Source organism: Mesocricetus auratus, unplaced genomic scaffold (genome assembly GCF_017639785.1).
Source record: "Mesocricetus auratus isolate SY011 unplaced genomic scaffold, BCM_Maur_2.0 Super-Scaffold_100676, whole genome shotgun sequence".
NCBI lineage: Eukaryota > Metazoa > Chordata > Mammalia > Rodentia > Cricetidae > Mesocricetus > Mesocricetus auratus.
In genome coordinates this window covers 18,618,452-18,639,166 of record NW_024429266.1, presented here as the reverse complement: position 1 = coordinate 18,639,166, position 20,715 = coordinate 18,618,452, and the positions used below count along the sequence as shown (strand labels likewise).

The 20,715-nt window shown below is 42.5% G+C and overlaps 1 protein-coding gene across 1 annotated transcript in view; it reads left to right on the top strand.

Moving 5' to 3' along the window:
- Positions 1 to 1,300: 1,300 nt before the first annotated feature.
- Positions 1,301 to 20,715, top strand: part of Fmn2 (formin 2) — a 297,720-nt gene continuing 278,305 nt past the window's right edge. The window contains exon 1 of the mRNA XM_021231917.2: positions 1,301 to 3,117. Within this exon, the coding sequence (XP_021087576.2) occupies positions 1,527 to 3,117 (1,591 nt within the window). The 5' untranslated portion in view covers positions 1,301 to 1,526. The remainder of the gene's footprint in view (positions 3,118 to 20,715) is intronic.

Here is a 20,715-nt window from a genome sequence, read left to right as displayed (position 1 = left end):
TTTCAAACTGTTTACTCAAAAAGGCCACTTAAGTTTAACAATCCACCTACCCCAATGAATGCTTGTTTCAAAGATCATAGTTTTAGAAAGGCTAGGAATCACTGGCTGGATTTTCCAACAAAGAATAACATTATTCATTAATGCTACTTTTATCTTTTAAAATTTTGCTTTTACTGCTTGCAGCTTTTTAGAATACTAATAATACTCTAAAACATTTAACAAAATATATAATTAATATCATTAAAATAACAACAACAATTCATAAACAAGTAAAAGTATGTTAATCTAGGTCTGAAACTTAGGAAGCCCTGGCGTCGGACAAAGTGTTCCTGGATGGATTTGCTTGAGAAAGCATTTTTTTTTTATAACATAATGTCTAATTTCCCATGTTTGTAGCAAGGGCATTTCTTTCCCTTTTCCTTCTTATATGAGACCACATTGTGACATGTTTAATATTGATGAGTTTGACCTCCTGGGAGTTATAATATATGCACCCTTTTTAAATACAAATGTTGTCTAATTTATATGGTAAACACATAGAATTTTGGAGATTAGCATTTTAATCAGCTTTAATCTCTGTATTTTCACTTTCCTCTACCTCTCTTTTCTCTGTCCAGAAAGGTCCCACAAACCCACTTTGGGAATGACAGCTAATGTCCTGTTCTTGGAGATGTGCGTGCAACAGACACAGAGTCCGGGGAAGGAACCTTTCCTGAGTGACACACTCACAAACTTTTAGAGTGTGCAAATCTATGATCAACTGTTTAAGAAACAGAACAGTCCATCCATTCAACAAGTATTTGAACTGGAGCCATGCAGAAGCAGGCAGACGTGAGTGCGCGCGCGCGCGCGCGCGCGTGTGTGTGTGTGTGTGTGTGCGCGCGCGCGCGCGCGTTCCTGATATTATGTCACTTCTGACCTGGAATTGAGCTTCAGATTTTCTTTTGTGTTTTTTTTTTTTTTCTCATTGCTGATCTTTGAGGTTTCGTGTAAATATTCTAACATACCACTTCGGAGGCAACATGGTTTATTTTCAAAGTGGGGATTAAGATCCCAGAGATAACCTGACAGGAATAGTCTGTGTTCAGTGATAGTCTGGGCTACATAGAGATAGCTTTCCCGAACCCCCACCCCCTAATTATCAAGTCCTAGAGATGGAAACGTTTTTCCTGCTTGGTTGCGGGAGGAGCCAAAGGGGGCACTGAGGGGGCGGTGGAGGTGGGCGGGGAGCCAGGCCAAGGCTGAGTCCCGTGCAGCCATTGGTGGGGAGTGCGAGCTGAACTGAGCATGTTCGCGCCCGCCAGCCAGGGCCGCAACCACAGCCGCAGGGACGGCAGCCGGGAGAGCCACCGCGCATTATGCAAAGCGGCAGCAGATGTGAGCGGGGCCAGCTGGGCGCTCCTTGGCCTCCCCTCCCAACGGCCGGCCCAGCTGCCTGAATTGTCCCGGACACTCCCCTGGCCTTGGCCAGGGTCGAGATGGCCTGAGTACCCCCAGGCGAGGCGGCGCAGCAGCGGGGTTGAAACATGGGGAACCAGGATGGGAAGCTGAAGAGAAGCGCAGGTGATGCCTCCCACGAAGGCGGCGGCGGCGGCGGCGGAGCGGAGGATGCCGCGGGGCCCAGGGATGCGGAAACCACAAAGAAGGCGAGCGGGAGCAAAAAGGCGCTCGGCAAGCACGGCAAGGGGGGAGGGGGCAGCGGGGAGACCAGCAAGAAGAAGAGCAAGTCGGATTCTAGAGCCTCGGTGTTTTCCAACCTGCGGATCAGAAAGAATCTGACTAAGGGGAAAGGTGCCGGCGACTCGCGCGAGGATGTGCTGGACTCTCAGGCCCTGCCGACTGGGGAGCTGGACAGCGCTCACTCCATAGTCACCAAGACCCCGGACCTCAGCCTCTCTGCTGAGGAGACCGGCCTATCGGATACCGAGTGTGCCGACCCTTTCGAGGTGATCCATCCAGGTGGTCCTAGGCCTGCCGAGGCTGGGGTAGGGATCCAGGCGACTGCGGAGGATTTGGGAACTGCGGCAGGAGCGCAAGATGGACAAAGGACCAGTTCTGGTTCGGATACGGACATCTATAGCTTCCACTCTGCTACTGAGCAGGAGGATTTGCTCTCAGACATCCAGCAGGCAATTCGCCTGCAGCAGCAGCAGCAGCAGCAGCAGCAGCAGCAGCAGCAGCAGCAGCAGCAGAAGCTGCTGCTCCAGGACTCCGAGGAGCCTGCAGCGCCCCCCACTGCCATCTCCCCTCAGCCCGGGGCCTTTCTGGGCCTGGACCAGTTCTTGCTGGGACCCAGTAGCGAGGCTGCAAAGGACACCGAACAGCCACTACCGGTGAGACCCGACTTGCCTGAGACCATCAAGTCCCCGGTGCCTGAGCATCCTCCGTCCTCCGGAGGCCACTTGGCCTCTGAGACACCCGGCCACGAGACTGGCCACTCCGCAGTCACAGACTCGCTCTCATCTCCAGCCTTCACATTTCCTGATGCTGGGCCAAGGGAGGGCGCAGCCGGAGCCCCAGTGCCCGAAGCTGGGGACACAGATGAGGAGTGCGAGGAGGATGCCTTTGAGGATGCTCCCCGAGGCTCTCCAGAAGAGGGATGGGTCCCAGAGGTGGGAGAAGCTCCAGAGAGGCTGGAGGAAGAGCCGGAGGAGGGGATGCGAGGACCCAGTGTCTCTGCAGTCGCTTCTTTGCCTGGAAGCCCTGCGCCCAGCCCACGATGTTTCAAACCTTACCCACTCATCACCCCCTGCTACATCAAGACCACCACACGGCAACTAAGCTCGCCAAATCATTCCCCATCTCAGTCCCCCAACCAGAGTCCTAGGATCAAGAAACGACCGGAGCCTTCCGTGAGCCGGAGCCCCAGAACTGCCTTGGCCTCTGCTGCGGCCCCAGCAAAGAAGCACCGGTTGGAAGGCAGCCTTGCCGGTGGCCTTAGCCGCTCAGCGGACTGGACCGAGGAGCTAGGCGTCCGTCCACCCGGGGCAGGAGGCTCTGCGCACCTGCTGGGGCGCGGGGCTACTGCGGATGACAGTGGTGGCGGGTCCCCTGTGCTGGCCGCCAAGGCCCCTGGGGCTCCAGCGACAGCTGATGGCTTTCAGAACGTGTTCACAGGTGAGCACGCCTGCCACGTAGCTCCGGGTGGCAGGTCGCCTGCCAATCAGTGCCTTCCTCTGCCACCCCGCCCCCTCTGCGTTCTGTAAGGCCCGGCCTGCTATTTGGAGATCCTTTTGCCACCAGGCATGTCTTGGGTGTGCTTAGTCCTCTATTCTCTTTCAGAGTTGTGAAAAGAAAAATTTCGTTGTATGCTCTATGTCATCTCAAGGGAGGACTGTTATGGTCTCCGCCCCTCCCCATGTCCTCTAGGCATATTAACCCCGTTTGTGTCTGGCTACCTCTGCCATCCTTCATGTCATTCTTCCCCCTTCCATATTCTCACAGTTGTAAAAGAATAGAACTGTGCCTAGACCTTAGCAAGGACTACATTGCAGGCACACGATATTTGTTCTAGTACATTCTATAGGTTATGTCTGACCACCTCTATAGTTTCTATCATGTAGTTACTGGGTACCATCCAGGTCCTTCACGAAGTTAAGTGATTTCCCTCTTTGCTAATGCAAGCAAGTTTGCTATATGCTCTTAGAAAATGAATAAATAATAGACTATTAGTAATCTTGTTTATTTATGATGCTAAGGATTGAAACTAGGGCCTTTTTGCTTGCTAGGCAAGTACTGAACTACTGAGCTGTGTCCTCATCTTCAGGGACTGGAGCTCAGGCTGCGCCCTCCCCTGGCCCAGCCTCAGGAAATGTGAAGGCTGGAAATGAGAGCGAGTCTGTAACTGTGGGTGTGTGTGTGTGCATGTGTGTGCGTGTGTGTGTGTGTGTGTGTGTGTGCGTGTGTGTGTGTGTATAAACTTATCTTATTTTGTGCTGAGACTAGAACCTAGAGCCTTCCATTTGTTAGACAAACCCTTTAACAGTAAGCTACAGCGTTATGTGGGGACTACTGAATCATGGTACTGGCTTCCCAAATTTTACTAAGTGAAAGGGAAGTACTAAGAGGAGAGCATTGGGTTCAGCTCTATGGGAAAGCAGTTGCCTAGAATGCTCAATGGCTGAGGCTTTCTGAAAAATTACAGTGTGCAAGAATCTACCATCTATCTAATCTATCATCTGTCTATATTTAATTTAGCTATCAACCACCTATTTATCATCCATCTATCTATCTTATATCATCTATCCAGCATCACATTAGTGAAAGACAATTTCCCAGGGTTTATCTAGTAGAAAGCAGAAATTGGGGTAATAGAACTTGTCAAAGGAGAATTGGACAGATTCCTGATAAATCATAAGACCTTAAATATATTGAAGTTCCCTTTTACAAAAAGTGTTCTTAAGTCTTGGACATCACTTAATTTTGCCAGTAATCTCAAATTTGAAATGTGAAACTCTTCAAGGTGGTATTTGGTAGCATGTGAGTTTTGTTGGCCTCTTTGGGCAGATTTTTGTTATTTTGCACAGTAAAAGTTACATCCAGTCACCCTTGTGTGACAGTCATCTGGCCTGTGTTAGACGGTTGGAAATGGCTGTCACTGGCCAGCAGGTAAGTTTTTGTGTAGCAGCTTCTTCAGAACATTTCTTTCATTCATTTGTTGTTACTCAGAAAAAGAAAACAAAGAGTAGATTTGACTTAACCTGTGATTGGTGGGGAAGTGGAGATTAAATAACTCTCTCAAGGTCATACTGTGTGATTCCTCCCAAGGCAAATCTAGGAGAGGACACTGTCCAGAGTCACCCTTTCTTATTACTAGTGTGTTTGTGTTTGGCACTAGATGAAAACTTATAGAGCAAGAATGTCTGAAAGGTCATTACCTGATCTAATGCCTTCACTGATGAGATATTTCTTGTTTCTCTTAGTAATGGTTGTGTATCTGACCTTCCTTGGGATAAATGGGGGAAAATTATGAGAAAAAACAGGGTTTTTCTTGAGCCAGCTGTCATGGAGACTGCTATGGGGTCAGAGGGTCTCCATACAGACTCTTTCCTTGTTACCTGTCACTCTCTGCAGCTTTTCATCCTCTGTAGACTTAGCATCACCCGGGAAATTACCCCGGACTGAGGGAGCACTCGGACAACATTCCCTAAGGAGTGTTGTCTTTAGAGAACTAGGTATTTGGTCTTAGTGTGGAGTTCTTTAGACCAATTAATTCTAGCTGCCTTTGAGTCAAGAGAATCTAGTATCTATTTGCTTTCTTTCATTCCTTATCTTTATATCTCTGGAGAGGGGAGCAGGCATTTCTCTTTTTACTGCATTGCAAATATAGGGAAAAATCATTTAAGAGAAAATAAGATTTCCATGCCCACGTTTGTGTCTCTGGTAGACATGAAAACCCTTATCACTAAGGTGGTCTCAATTTAGTTGTAAAGAAATTGATGGTATCGTAGGGCATTCCATTTCAAAATTTCATAGTTAATTTATTTGAAACATGTCTTTTTTTGGTATTTAATATGAAGAATTTGAGAGGTTTCTTTTTGAAAAGTGGTCGTGGTGTCAAACTCAGCACCTCTTTCACGCCAAGCAATATAACTGAATTAGTTTCCTAGCATAGTAGTAGGGTGCAGTTAATTAAAGTTTGGACATCTAATATATTGAATTTGTGATGCTAAATGACTTTTGATAGAAATCTTTCCAGTCAATTATGCACTTAATCTGTCCCCTTTTTAAATGCATGAAATGAAAGTTCCATCTGCTTTTTAAAAGGCTTCCTGTCACCTTCAGGCACATCATTGTGTTGTGAAAACACTGGTGTTGCCCTCTGGAGTGGTTTAAATGTGTTGACCAGAGGCCAGGGTCTGCTGTTGCTTGAGATCTTGTGTCTCTGTAGTTTCTTGACTTCTTCTTGGCTATCACTCATTTTATTCTTAGCTTTATTTGCTTCCCCAGTCTCCCAAATACCTTATAATTTGATTTTTTCTAATTAATTTGGTTTTACCTGGTAAAAGTTTACAATTATGATATTATCTGTATTTACTGTGCTTCCTCTGGCTGCCAAGCTCTGGGATGGTGCATTACATAATAAGTATGTGCAATCTTTACCATAGTTTGAAGTACACCTGTGCCTAATCGTATTTCCTATGAACAACCAAGGCTCAGACAAGTCAAAGAAACTGATTGAGAGAACTGAGCTAGTAATCCCCATCTAGGGTATGCCCTTAAATAATAATAAAAAACCAAGAAAACAAAAAGCAAATCACTTGTTAGTGTGTAAAGAACAAAGCCAGGCAGACCCCTGAGCTTCTCTGAAGGACTAATTGACAAAGGACTCCAACTCTGTGACTCCCATTGTGATTTTTCTAAGGGTTTAGTAGGAAGAAGGGGACCCCTCTGTGAGTGTGCATTTTGTCACTGGGATCTTACGACAACATTTCCTTTTCCTGACAGTATCTCATGAACCTAGCCTTGAACTTGAACTCCTGGTCCTCCTGTTTCTTAAGTGTTACAAAAACAGACATGTGCCACCACACCTGGCTCTACCCCTGGCTTCAATACAGCTTTTTAAACCATAACATTGAAAATTTTACAGCCCAAACAGTCTGATAGCAGTAGCCCCTGACAGAGAACATGGCCGGTTAGTTTCTGAAATACATGAAGATGTTTTGAAAATTACTATGTTGCTTGGCTGGGCATGGTAGCACACTCCTTTAATCTCAGCACTTGGAAAGTAAGGAAAGTAGATCTCTCTGAGTCCAATGTCAGCCTGTCAGTGCAAAAACAAAAGCACCCACCCACCCCAAATGAAGAAAGACAATGATGTCATTGATCTAAGCAAGGAAATGGGGTGCTGGATATTGTTATCGGGCTCCAGACATTAGAAAGAATTTGACAAGAGAAGCTGTGACAAAGAGCATTTCTCTTAAGCCATTTTAGTTTTGTCTGAAAGATTCTTTAGAACTGTGGCTTGGAGCAGAGTGAAATGTCCCAATGGCTTAGGTGATGCCTTATGACCCGAAGATTGGCTTGGTTTTCAGCTCGTTTAAGCACTTGACTTTTAGCCATGCACTTTTGAAATGGGTGCCTTGAGTGTGTTCCCTCCGTATTCTCTTCAAAAGTTGCTGAAACTGTGTTGAATGATGGTTTTTATGAACACTGCTACCCCGTTTGCTTGCTTCCTAACTATATCATTTAGCTAAATGACCCTCATGTGGTTGCTCCTCCAGTATATGACTGTTGAGGCAGTTTCACACCAAGATGCAATGAATCTTAACATTGACTGTTAAGATTCAATGACATGACATAATATAATACAGCCACTACTGCAATGCCTGGCAAAGAGCAGGTGTTTAATTGGTGTTGATTGATTTCCTCAACTGACTTGTTTTTTTTTTTTATGTTTCATTGTTCAAAGTGGACAGAGCCAAATGTGTGGACATAGAACCAAACAGTTCTGAAATTATAGTAAACTTGAGAGGGCATACTTTATTCAGCTATGTAATGAAAATATTTCTTTAAAATGCTTTATTTGTGCAACATGTTTTCTATCTTTTTCTTTCTATGATTATAAGCATTTTTGTCACTTCAGCTTTCGGGGGGTCCAGATAAGGATGGTGAGGGTTTGGTTATGAGGATGGGGGAGATGCTGTTTACTGAAGGTAATGTGGGAGCCCAGCATGGTGACTTAGGCATGTAATCAGCAATCTAAAGCAGGAAGGTTGTCGCAAGTTCAAAGCCAGCCTGGACCATATAATCAGCTCCAGGATAACATGGGCTACATGTGAGACAGTCTCTATGAAAAGCACCGAAGCATCTGACATCCCATTCAGCGTTTCTGTTCTGTTCAGTATCTATCAGCCATCCGAGTTTTCACTCTTCTCCCCCCCATGATTCCCTCATTATAAGGTCGTCACTGAGACAGATTCACATAGCTGCTGTTCCTTGAACATTAGTTTCCTTTTCTAGATCTCAGACTCTGTCCTGCAGTCTCATGTTCTTAGAAGCACAGTTGTGTCCCCTCCCCACCCTGCACACCCCCCCCCAGCATGGTGAAACTCATGTCCTCTGTGTCCTGTCAGCTAGCCCAGGCTGGATCCAGATCACTGTCTGCGCATGCTCTCTGCATCACATTGCTCTTTGGATCTAGGATTTCTTTGGTCTTCTTTCTTGCCTTGCCTGCTAGATGCTGTCCATCCATCACCTACTTTTCTTTTCTGTCTGCCTTCATGTCTATTGTGTGTCTTGCTGGGTGCCCATCTCATGACCACTGAGTAGGTGAGTTCTTGGTAAATACTTGTCCACAGTGTTTTTTTGGGGGGGATGAATGATACAAGGATATTGGGAATTCAGGCTTCCTGCTGTCAACTACAACCTGTTGAATCTAAACTGGAGAATCACCAGCCTTTTAGTCAATTGAAATTAGTTATATTCACTGAAGTAGAGATAGCACAATAATTGGCAGAACTGTTAGAGCACACAGCGTCTGTGCTTGATCACACAGGTTAAGTTTCAAATGGTAACCACAGTACAGAAATTTAGGTGTCCATATACATATATATACATATATGTGTATATATATACAATTTAATATAGTAATTTTAATTTAATATTGTATGTGTGTGTGTGTGTGTGTACAAACACTCATTGTATGTCACACACGTAGAGGTGAGGACAACTTCTGGAGTCAGTTCTCTCTTTCACCCATGTACTTCTCTTGGATCAAACTCAGGGCTTTAGGCTTGGCAGTAAGCATTTTTACCTCCTGAGCCATCTTGCTAGCTCTATACATACGCTCTTAACATACATATATTTTTGGATGGAGTGCTGAGAGGCAAAGCTAGGGTTTCACGTATGCTAAGCAAGCACTCTGCCTGAGTTTACTACAGCTACAGCTTCATCCTTAAATATATCCTTAATGAACAGTGGTTCTCAGCCTTTCTAATGCTGTGACCTTTTAATACAGTCCCTCATGTTGTGGTGACTTCAACCATGAAGTTATTTTTCTTGCTACTACATAACTGTAGTTTTGCTACTGTTATGAATCATAATGTAAATATCTGAAATTCAGGATATCTGATATGCAACCTCTGTGAAAAAGTAGTTCCACAGAATGGGAAAAAATATTCACTAATCCCACATCGGACAGAGGGTTGATCTCCAAAATTTACAAAGAACTCAAGAAGCAAGTCTCCAAAACAGCAAAGGACCCTATTAAAAAGTGGGCTGCAGAACTAAATAGAGAGTTTTCAATAGAGGAGTCTAAAATGGCTGAGAGGCACTTGAGAAAGTGCTCAACATCCTTAGCCATCCGGGAAATGCAAATCAAAGCAACTCTGAGATACCATCTCACTCCTGTCAGAATGGCTAAAATCAAAAACACCAATGACAATTTATGCTGGAGAGGGTGTGGCGAAAGGGGGACACTCCTCCATTGCTGGTGGGAGTGCCAACTGGTTCAGCCACTTTGGAAAGCAGTATGGAGATTCCTCAGAAAAATGGGAATAAACCTACCACAAGACCCAGCAACTGCACTCTTAGGCATATATCCAAAAGATGCCCATTCATATAACAAAGATGTCTGTTCCACTATGTTCATAGCAGCTTTATTTGTAATAGCCAGAACTTGGAAGCAATCTAGATGTCCCTCACCCGAAGAGTGGATAGAGAAAATGTGGTACATCTACACAATGGAGTACTATTCAGCAGAAAAAAATAACGGAATCATGAGATTCGCAGGCAAATGGATGACACTAGAAGAAACCATCCTGAGTGAGGTAACCCAGTCACAAAAAGAGAAACATGGCATGTACTCTCTCATATATGGATTTTAGACATAGATCTGGGGAGTGCCAGCCTACAATCCTATGGCCAGAGAGTCTGGGAAACAGAAACTTCATTTACTGGCTGGTTAAGTACTGAGCTGAACTCAAGAAAGCCAGTATCAGAGAGGGAGGACTGATGATCAAAGGGATTAAGACTGGGCTGGTTTAACCCCCAGAAACAGCTGACCAGACAAAGGTTAACTCTAGAATCCCAGGCATCAGCCTGGGAATCCAGCATGGGACTGATCAAGACCCCCTGAATCTGGGTGTCAGTGAGGAGGCCTAGGTAATCTATTGAGCCTTGGGCAGCAGATCAGTACCCATACCAAGTATACACACGGACTTTGGACTCCCATAGAACAATGTGAGGTGCACTCTCACCCTGAACTCTTGGGAAAGGGTCTAGGCCCTGCCCTATATGAAATGACAGACTATGGACACCCCCGTGGAGGGCCTCACCCTCCCTGGGGGAATGAGGGGATAACGGGGGGGGGGGCATGCGGGGAGGGCACGGGAGGAGGGGAGGGAAAGGGAGAGGGACCTCGTACTGACTTGTGAAGCAACCTTGTTTCTTATCTAAATTTAAAATGGAAAATAAAAAATATTAATAAAAAAAAGTAGTTTAACCCCCAAAGGGGTGGTGACCCACAGGTTGAGAACCACTGCCTAAGGATGAATGACTGAAAAGGTTTTAGGGCTAGGGAAATGGTTCAGGTGGTAAAGAGCCTGACAGGCAGAACCCACATAAGAAAGCCACACATTTGAAATTCTGCTTCTGAAAAGGAACCAGTGTAGAGATCCTTAGCTCAGGCAATCTAGCCTAACTGGGGAGCATTACATCAGGGAAGTCCCTAGTTCAAAAACATAAGGTAGATGGTGCTTATGAAATGACACCAGTTCTGGCTTCTGGCCTCTACATACATACACACACACACACACACACACACACACACACACACACACAAACACACACAAACATACACACACACACACACACACACACACACACACCTATGTAAGCACCATGCCACAAGGTAAAGGGAATAGGTAAAATTGTATTTCCCTCCATTCTATTAGAAATAATCATGGAATTCATTCATCAGGTCCTTAAGGAGAAATAAAGTTTTGTCTGTGACTTCCTAGTTGATGTAATTTTGCCAAATTTGAACACTGTATAGAGCTTTTTACTTAGATTGAATTTTTATTTATGTGTATGTGTGTATCTGTGTGTGTATATGCGAATGTATAGGCAGATGCCCTTGGATGTCAGAAGAGCGTGTTGGAGCCCCTGGAGCTGGAGTTATAGTCAGTTGTGAGCTGACCAATGTAGGTTCTGGGAAATGAACTTTGGTACTCTACAAGTGCAGCAAGCATTCTTCACTGCTGAGCTGTCACTCCAGTCCTTACAAGGCTTTAAAAAGTATTTAAATATAAACAGTGGAAAATACAGTTTCTAATCAGTTAGAATAATTCAAAGTAGTGATACCATTAAAATTGTAAGATCAAATGATGTTTACTGGATGCCACACAAGGGTACCAACCATGATAGACAGTTTTTACCCCTTTGACACCTGTTCTACTGTGGTGAGAGAGAAAATTGATGACTTTGTCCTTTGCGAAGATGTGCTTGAAAGTGTTGCCTGAGCAGGAAGACATCTACTATGCCTCAGTGGTCCCATCAGGTCTCAGCATACTCCCTGGAAACTTTTTTACTGCTTATGGGCTAAATGTAGACTGAGTCTATTCAGGAAGAATGAGATTCACAGCTTGAGAAAATCTAGCCTTCATTTCGTGGTAATGCTGTGCTGAAAATGTTCATACTATCCAGTTGGGTCTCTTTTTATACATCAGGGAGAAAGGTACCTTATGTCATTTAAATGATTTCTTTAGGTACCCAGAAAGGAGGCAAACATTTATCAGCAATCCACTAGAGGACTATGGCAAAAGTCTTTTTATCCGTTTCCCTTTGCATTTTTAATTCCCTCTGATTTTTCTCCCTCCTTCCCTCCCTCCTACCCTGTTTCCTTCATTTCCTCCTCCATTCCTTCCTTCTTCTTGCTGAGTAGCTCAGCTTTTCCTAACATTCTGTTTTCTCAGTTAACAAAACCAACGGCCGGGCTAACGGATGTAGCTGAATGGTAGAGTACTTACCTAGCATATATGAGGTCTTGCATATGACCCCTGGGACACCCTAGTTCCCCAGGACACAGGGAAAGAAACAAGTAGCAAAGGCTATATTGATTTGAGGCAGCTTACTCCAGTGTGTTAATCCTATGTCTGTAGAATGGGCCCAGCAGATGTCTTTGAAGTCATGCATGGTGTAAACACAGTCTTATTTTTCCAGTGTCAGAGCTGAAGAGTAGTCTTATGCCAGAGGACGCATTTATATGGGATAATACCTTGGGAGCATCTGTAGTGGTGGTGAGAGTGATGATGTAGATAGTGTTGACTGATTTTTGTTTTTATATTTATGTGTATATGTGCGTGTAGACAGGTGCTCCAAGAGGTCAGAAGGGGCATCAGATCCCCTGGAACTTGAGTTATAGGCAGCGTGAACTGCCGCCGGTGGGTGCTGGGAAGTAAAGAGCAGCTGAGCCATCTCTCCAGCACCTTAAGACTTATGCCAAGGGAGAGTTACCATTTTCCAGCATGGATGTAGGACTCTGTGTTTTTTGTGTATTGAGTTTAATAACTGTATGTGGCGGGTGATCTTACTTTGTGAAAACATGAGAGGAAAGCCATGTTGTATAAATTAAACCCGTGTGTTTTTCTAATGTGACCCAGACTCACCGAGCAAAGCCACTTAGCTCCATCACCAGCACTGTTACTCATCTCCTAATGAGTGGATTACAAGCTTCCCATCTTTTCCAGTTCTCTGAACTGCCCAATAAGAGGAGTGCCATTAAGTCTTTACTTCAGTCTACTTGGTTTATTGGTTATCTGTTTCATTTTCTCCTACTGTGAAAGTGCTTCTTCAACAATTTCATGGGTCTGTGGTATTCTATTTATAAGTTGGCATTGACATTAAGTCCTCCCCCCACCCCCCAGACAGGATCTCACTGTGTAGCTTTGGCTGGCCCGAAACTCATTATGTAGACTAGGCTGGTCTCAAACTCGTAGAGACCGATCCACCTGCCTCTGTCTGAGTTCTGGTATCAAGGTATGCATCACCTGACATTAAAGTCCTGTAGATAAAACACAGAGAAGACAAACACTCCTAGGCTGAATAAAAAAGAAACTTTACTGGTTTTAAACTAGTATACTGTAGTTTGAGCCCATTATACAATGAACTATTGAAGTATTATAGGATCCCATGTAAGTGCAGCTGAACACACAGTGGAGGGTTTTTTATACATAGTAAGTCACTTCATTGCTAAGATACAAGTTTTCTCTCTGAAAGAATAACAGATGGAACAACAATAAAGATACTCTTTTGCAATTGATCCATAAATTAGGAATTCTTTTTTCCATAGATTACAACATGCCCTGCTGGAGATGGTAAGTGATTTGAGCTCTCTGTGGGAGGTATTGTATTTTACAGCTACCAAGATGTTCTGAAAGCCAATTATACCTTCCTGTCTGTGCATTGCTGCTTTGGATAAATGGCTGTGAGGGTGGTAGATGGTTGTGAAAGCATCCTGATTGTTTATTTTTAGATATTGAATTGGATATATTGCTATCCTGTTTTTAGAAAGAAATCCAGACTTTGGTTAAATGTGTTAGGACTCAGTATTTTGTGGGGAGGCATAGATGGTACAGTAAGAACTGTTGTAAGTTAGAGAGAGACACATATGCCTGAACTGAAAATGTGGCAAATGTGAAGAAGTTATCCTAGGAGCCTTTAGTTTCTGGTTTGGATTGTTTCTCTAATATGCTTCATTTAAGTATGATCATTTTCACTGTCCTTTGCCTTGTGATAACTAAGGGTAGCTATATGACTAAGTTTATTGTCAAGACACACTTTTTCTAAATTTCCTTTTGTAAATATCTACTGGGCTGCTTTACTAACCTCAGTGGGGAGTAGACTCCCAGCTGTGCTGTTTCTCCCTGGGCAGCAGGCACATCTCCCTCACTTATCCAGGTCTCAGGAAGTTACAAAGCTAAACCACACTTGTTTCTCTCCATCTCCCAACGCTATCTCTTCTGGGTATTTTCACCAAGGCACCACTGGTCTGACCTCATTCCTTCATTCCTAGATCCTTTTATACCCTATAACCAATTAATCTTGCCATTAAGAATATCTCTTTAAAACTTCTACTTTACATCACTTCATCTCCATGTTTCTGAGTTCTAATCACCATCGCCAACTTCTCTGCATTCTCCCACTCAAGGTCTGGCTCTGTCCACAAGGTGTGAAGACCACACTATTAAAAATTCACATCTGGGGCCTAAATGTATAGTTAAATATTAGAACATGTGTTTAGCCCGTGAACCTCTGGTTAAACAGCAAAATAGAATACACTCCTGCATTGGCTAGTCTCAAACTAAAAACATTTCATTTTATCCCAAGAATAAAGTCTAAAATCACACATGTATGTGAGTATGCATATATATCTTATGCATGCAATATGTTCTGTATAATATTGTTAAAAAGAAGAATCTTGGATTAAATTTAACAAGCCTTGAACAGAAAAAGAGAAGGATCCATGGAGTAGCACTCCAGATAAAAGTCAATTTACAACTTGTCAGTAGGGGATATAGCAATGACATACAGAAGTAGCCTGTTGGGTTGCTCTTCTGCAGAGACCTTATTTGCTCATTCTTGACAATGTGCAGCCTAGAGTCTAATAGACACTCAGCTGCTAGGTCTCTGTTTGTTTGCCTTTTAGGTCAGGTTATGTTTCTTACATATGGAAGCTGCTTTAGGATTACTTTAAGGATATGTAAATTATTATGCTGTGTGTTATGGATGTGATGTGTAATAAGCATCTTATGCAGTTTTTAACATATGTTAATCCTTTTTAGCTTTGTTCCCATGTTGCTCAGTGTTCTCTGTCTCCCTGTCTCAAATGCTCTAGTCATTTAAAGATGGCTCATGTTCTGTTTGTTCATTCTAGGTGGAATTGACTCCATTTCAGGGGACAAGCCTGGTTGATCATATTTCTTATGTCATGATACACTGCCATTGTTTAGTCAGACAAAACCTTCACTTTAAAAAATGGGCTTAATTCACTTAATTTTTCTGATATTAAAAACCATCTGATAGCCACAGCTGGAGCCTGAGTCCTCTGCATGAAGACAATAGTGTGACTTTTCACAAAGATAGCAAATTCCCTGATGAACATGGTCTGTTTCCAGTAGCTTGGTGTCAGAAAGACATAGGTCTTGAAGAAGGCATCAAATAAAAAATGGCCTTGGAGACATTGCTCAGGATGACAGTGTAGCCCCTGGCAGTCATCAATAGTGACCATCATCATCAAATTCTTGGGCATAGGGGCAGAGATGCCTTGAGGAACAAGGATGAAGTTTATCTTGTCCCCTTACCTGAGACAGTGTGGCTCTTGCCAATTTTGTTCCCCTAGTACCTTCCACCCACAAAGATAATGGGAAATTTGTCCAAGATGATGGCCCTTTGAATGCAGTGGCTACCTCCTTGGAGCACTTTATACTTTACCCCCAGAGAAACTTGACAATCACAGTCCCAATAGTGATAAAGCCTTCAACCTAGCCCACTGGCCAGCATGAATAAGCTTCTACACTGGAATGAGGTTTCAACTCTCATCTTAAGGGAATCCTGCAGGAAAAAGTCAATCATCTCAGATTCCTGGGTGGGCAGGCAGAACAGGTAGGTCTCTTGCTGGATTTGAATGTCATGTCTTTGGCTAGAATGCTCAGCTTGGTAATGGGTTCTTCATGCTCTCCCGACGCACCAGTGTCATCTACTAGTTGATATTTTCCTGAGAAAGAAGCCAAGATTCTTCATTTTTTTAAAAAAAAATTCCTTACATTTTCCCCTCCATTCTGACACCCTATGGCTATAAAGAACTCTGTTTATGTCTGAGGTCCTTGGAATGTATGCATTTTTTGTGAACTATCTAGTGTTTCCATGTGTGTTTGGTTTATGCCTCTATGTGGGCCTCATTCTTCTGAAGGTCAACTGCATTTGGAGAACACTCTGCAGACCTTTCCTGGTAAAGTTTTTATATCTTTTCTCATTATGTATTGCTGCTCTACAGTGTCCCAAAGGGTGAAAGCTCTGCTGGGTTGGACAGCACCAGGGGGCACTATTCTCCTTTGTCCTGTGGCCTTAATGTTCCTCTGGTGATGTGTGAGGTGAGCACTCTGCCGTGTTCCCTAGATGTTATTCAGGCACTAGCACATTGAAGATCTTGATTCCCTGCCCCCTTGGTCCCTACAGAAACTTCCTGGTGAATGCCTGAATTGGAACTGGGGGTGATATGAGTATCACCCTGTTATGTATAACAAAGAGTGAGACTGCTTGGCCACAAAGTCAAGGTATATATAATTTGAGCAGGTAGCATCAGATTAGTTTCTGGAATGTGTCCTCTAGACTATAATTCATTAACATAGCCCTTTGTTACTATCAAAGCTTTTGTTTTAATTGAGTAATTATGCAATAATTTAAATTAAGATCTTTAATTTTAAACTTTATTGTAAAAACTTTGCAAATAACATTATATACCAGTTAACCCAACCTTTATCCTTAACATATAAAATATGTTTACTTTATTATACTTTCTTGCCTACAGTGTGTAAGTGTTCCCTTCTAGTGTTAGGTGCTTTTCTGTTGCTGCAATAAAACACCATGACCAAAGGCAACTTAGGAAAGGAGGGTTGGTTTTGGTTTATTCTTCCAGACTGGTAGACTCCATCATGGCAGCAATCAGGTGGTGGGAGAAACTGGAAGCTGATTGGTCACACTTCCACTTACTCTGGAGCACAGAGAGAAAATGAGAAGTAGGCTAGGCTATAAACCCTGACAGTCCTGACACTTTGCTCCTTCCAGAAAGTTTCTAGAACCTCTCCAAACAGTGCCAGAAGCTTAAGGCCTTAAGGCCAGATATTCAAATCCAGGAACCTACAGGGTTATTTCTCACTGAAACTACCACATGTATCCTCACCAATGTTCATTGATTTTTTTTCTTTCTCTCTCTTTGTTTTTTGTTTGTTTGTTTTGTTTTGTTTTTGAGACAGGGTTTCTCTGTGTTCCTTTGCAGACAGACTTACCTCGAACTCATAGACATCCGCCTGCCTCTGCCTCCCGCGTGCTGGGATTAAAGGTGTGTGCCACCACTGCCAGACTGGTTTTTGTTTTCTTAATGGAAGCCATGCTGTCTGTGGGGAGACTGAATCTTAATGTAGTTTTTATTGGTATTTCTCTGACTGTTTTTGAAAAATGTGTTGGTTAGCTATTTGTATTTACTCACTTTCTTAAAGATTTATTTATTTTCTTATATGTATAAGCTTTTTCCTTGAGTGCCATAAAGAATAGAGCGTTCAGTCGCCTAGAAATGAAGTAAGGAATGCTTGTGAGCTACCTCGTGGGTGCTGGAAACTGAACCTGGGTCCCCTGCAAGAGCAAAAGCCCTAAATCACTGAACCTCAGCTCAGTCCCTGTATTTTCTTTCTCGAAATAATGGTTACTCAGTTCATTTGCTGATTTTAGGTTGGATAATTAGTTCTTTTTGTTTGTTTTTGAGTTCTTCATTTGTCTTGATTGTTAATCTCTTGTCAAATGAATGGCTCACAGAATTTCTGTCATCCTCATGCTCCAATATCCTCCTGGCCCTGCCTTTCCAGTGCTGGGATTGGGAGTGTGTGCAGCCTAGCTCTGCTTCTCAGCAGGGTTCTCAGGTTAGCATTTTAGTTAGGTCTTCAGGCTCTCATGGCCGGCACCAGACTGAACCGCCTCCTGCCTCCCTCCCCCCCCGGCACCCTAAGGTCTGACCACATACATCTATTTGCATTAGTTGTTCTACAGGACAAAATGGGTCCATTCATCTACATAGCATTTCCAGTTTCCCCACTGCCATTTGTGAAAGAGGCTCTCTTTTTTTCCAGTCAAACTTTTAAACACTATGTTGAGAATCAGGTGGCTGTGGCTATCTATGTGGGAGCACAGGATTTAGATAGCAAGGGAGTCTGCTACTTGTTTTATGGTCTGGTCAAACACTGTGATATTGTGAATATTTTCTTTTTTTAATTAAAGATTGATTGATTGATTATGTATGCGGTATTCTCTCTACATGTACACCTGCAGGCCAGTAGAGGGCACCAGATCTCATTACAGATGGTTATGAGCCATCATGTGGTTGCTGGGAATTGAACTCAGGACCTCTGGAATTGCAGCCAGTGCTCTTAACCTCTGAGACATCTCTGCAGCTGAAATTTTCTAACAAGATCATAGAACCTTTTAATTCAGTCCCCCCAAGTGCTTCTAAACCAAGTTACATCCTATTGACAAACAATTGCTATTTAGAAGATTCTACATAGATTCAGTTTAGGTAATTATTAATCTAGAGATACAGAAGCAGATTTGCATGGCAAATATATCTTCTCTTTTATCCTTCTTTTACATTTCTATGTTTAACTTATGTTTTTGTGATTTTTTCCCTCATGTAAGAAAATCTCTCTTCCTCCAGGCTTGCAAAACTTCTCATCTACTAATTGTATCATCCTGCCCTTTAATTTCTTTGATCTAGAGTCTCCTTGAGTGTGTCAGGTGTGGTATGTAAATTCAGTGTTTCTTTTCTCCATGTGGAAAGCCTGGTTTTCCAAAATCACTTGCTAAATAATCTGTTACTTGATCTTTGACTTGCATTTTATATCATTATGTATCTTTGTAATCTTTTATATCTGTTTCTGAGGTTTCTATTCTTTGCTTTTATGTGTTCTCTGTTTTTAACCAGTACCATATGGCTTGTATAAGTGTGATTTTGCAAAATGTCTGATTACTAAGCCCAATGAAGTATACTTTTTCAGTGTTGACCATCTGTCCTTAGGAAGCTTCTATGTATTCTCCCATGTAAATTTGAACAGGTGATTGCATTTCTAATTTTTTAAATTATGTTTATTGTGTATGTATGTGAGAATAAGTGTGTCATCAAGAGTCCAGTTAGGTAAACCTAGTTATTTTTACCATATTAGATCTGCCAATCCATGAGCACAGAAAGTCTTCTCAACTTCTATTATGTTCTTCAAGATGCTGTAGTTTATTGTCATGTTTATTCCTAGGTGTTTTATTTCTTGAAGCTAACATGAATTTTTTTCTTCCCCAATCCTCCTGACTCAGAAAATTTGTTTTACAGAAGAGTGAGTTCTCTGTTTTGAATTCATAGTCTGTTTCATTGCTGAAGTGTTGAATAGACCCAAGAGTGTCTTTGCTGGAGTCTTTACAGTATAGGCTCATGTGATCTGCAAATAGGAATTAATCTGACTTCCTTTTGTATTTGTATCACACTATTTCCTTTTCTTTCCTTATTGCTCTGGCTAGCACATCAAGTACTACATGAGTGAAGAGTTGAGAGCCTGGGCACACTTACTGGTCCCTCATCTTAGAGACTTAGCTTTTGTAGAGTGTAATTTTTCCTTGCCAAGCACTTTGCTACCCCTCCCCCACCGGCCGCCTGGGCTCTGCCACAGTTACAGTTCCCAAATAACACACAGGACGCTATATTAATTATGAAACTGTTGGCCATTTGCTTGTTTCTTACTTGTATTTAACCCATAGTTGTTAATCTAGGTATTTCTCTCACTGGAGAAAGGTCCGGACCTCTTTCTTCTATGGAAGCTACATGATGTCTGCCTGTGTCTCTCTTTCCCAGAATCCTCCTCAACTTCTAGTCCCACCTATCTTCCTTCCCTATTGGCCAATAGTGCTTTATTGACATATACACAGGACTTCCCCATCAAGCTTTCATTTTTCCCCCTATTTAGTCTAATACTGGCTGTAGTGCAGAGGTATATTCCTTCCAGTTTTCATTTCTTCAGAGCTTTCTTTTCAGGATTGGATGATTTATCAGAAGTCCTTTTTGTACTTATTGAGATGATCATGTGATTTCTGTTGCACAGTCCATTTATGTGTTTTATTGCTTTTACTTATTACATTGAATTGCCCTTGCATTCCTGGAATGGAGCCAACCTGGTGGTAGTTATAAGATATTTGAAATGTATTGTTGAATTTGGTTTGTAATATTTTATTAAATTTTAGTCATGTTTACATGTTCGTTAAGAAAATTGTTCTATAGTTTTATTTCTTGTTGTTGACGGATTAATTGTTGCACATAGTGGCAAACTTTGTCTGGTTTATTATTAGGGTAATCCTGGTTCCATAAGATGATTCTGATAGATTCCTTCCCTTTCAACTTTATGTACTATTTTCGTTCCAGTGATTTCAACTTTTATTTAAACTCTGGTAGACTCTACCTGACCTAAAGCTTTGCTTTTGTCTGTAAGATTCTTTACTTATTTTCTCTCTCTTTTGAGTTGGTTTAATGATCTGTGGATCATGTCTTTTTAAAGACCCAACTCTTGAATTCATTGTGTTTTTTGTATTATTTTAGCTTCATCAATTTATGTGATAATCTTTTTTCTTTGTTTTTGTCTACTAGTATCCATTTTTTTCTCTTTCTTGTTTTTCTAAGATCTTGAGGTTCATATTAATTTATTTCCTTTTAGTAACAATGATTTTTTAAATTTAGCTACTCAAAGGAATAAGCTTTCTCCAATGAACTGCTTTGTTGCATTCCCAATGTTCTTTTTTGTTTGTTTGTTTTTTGTTTTTTTGAGACAGGGTTTCTCTGTGGCTTTGGAAGCTATCTTGGAACTAGCTCTTGTAGACCAGGCTGGTCTCGAACTCACAGAGATTCACCTGTCTCTGCCTCCCCGAGTGCTGCGATTGAAGGCCTGAACCACCACTTCCCTGCATTCCCGATGT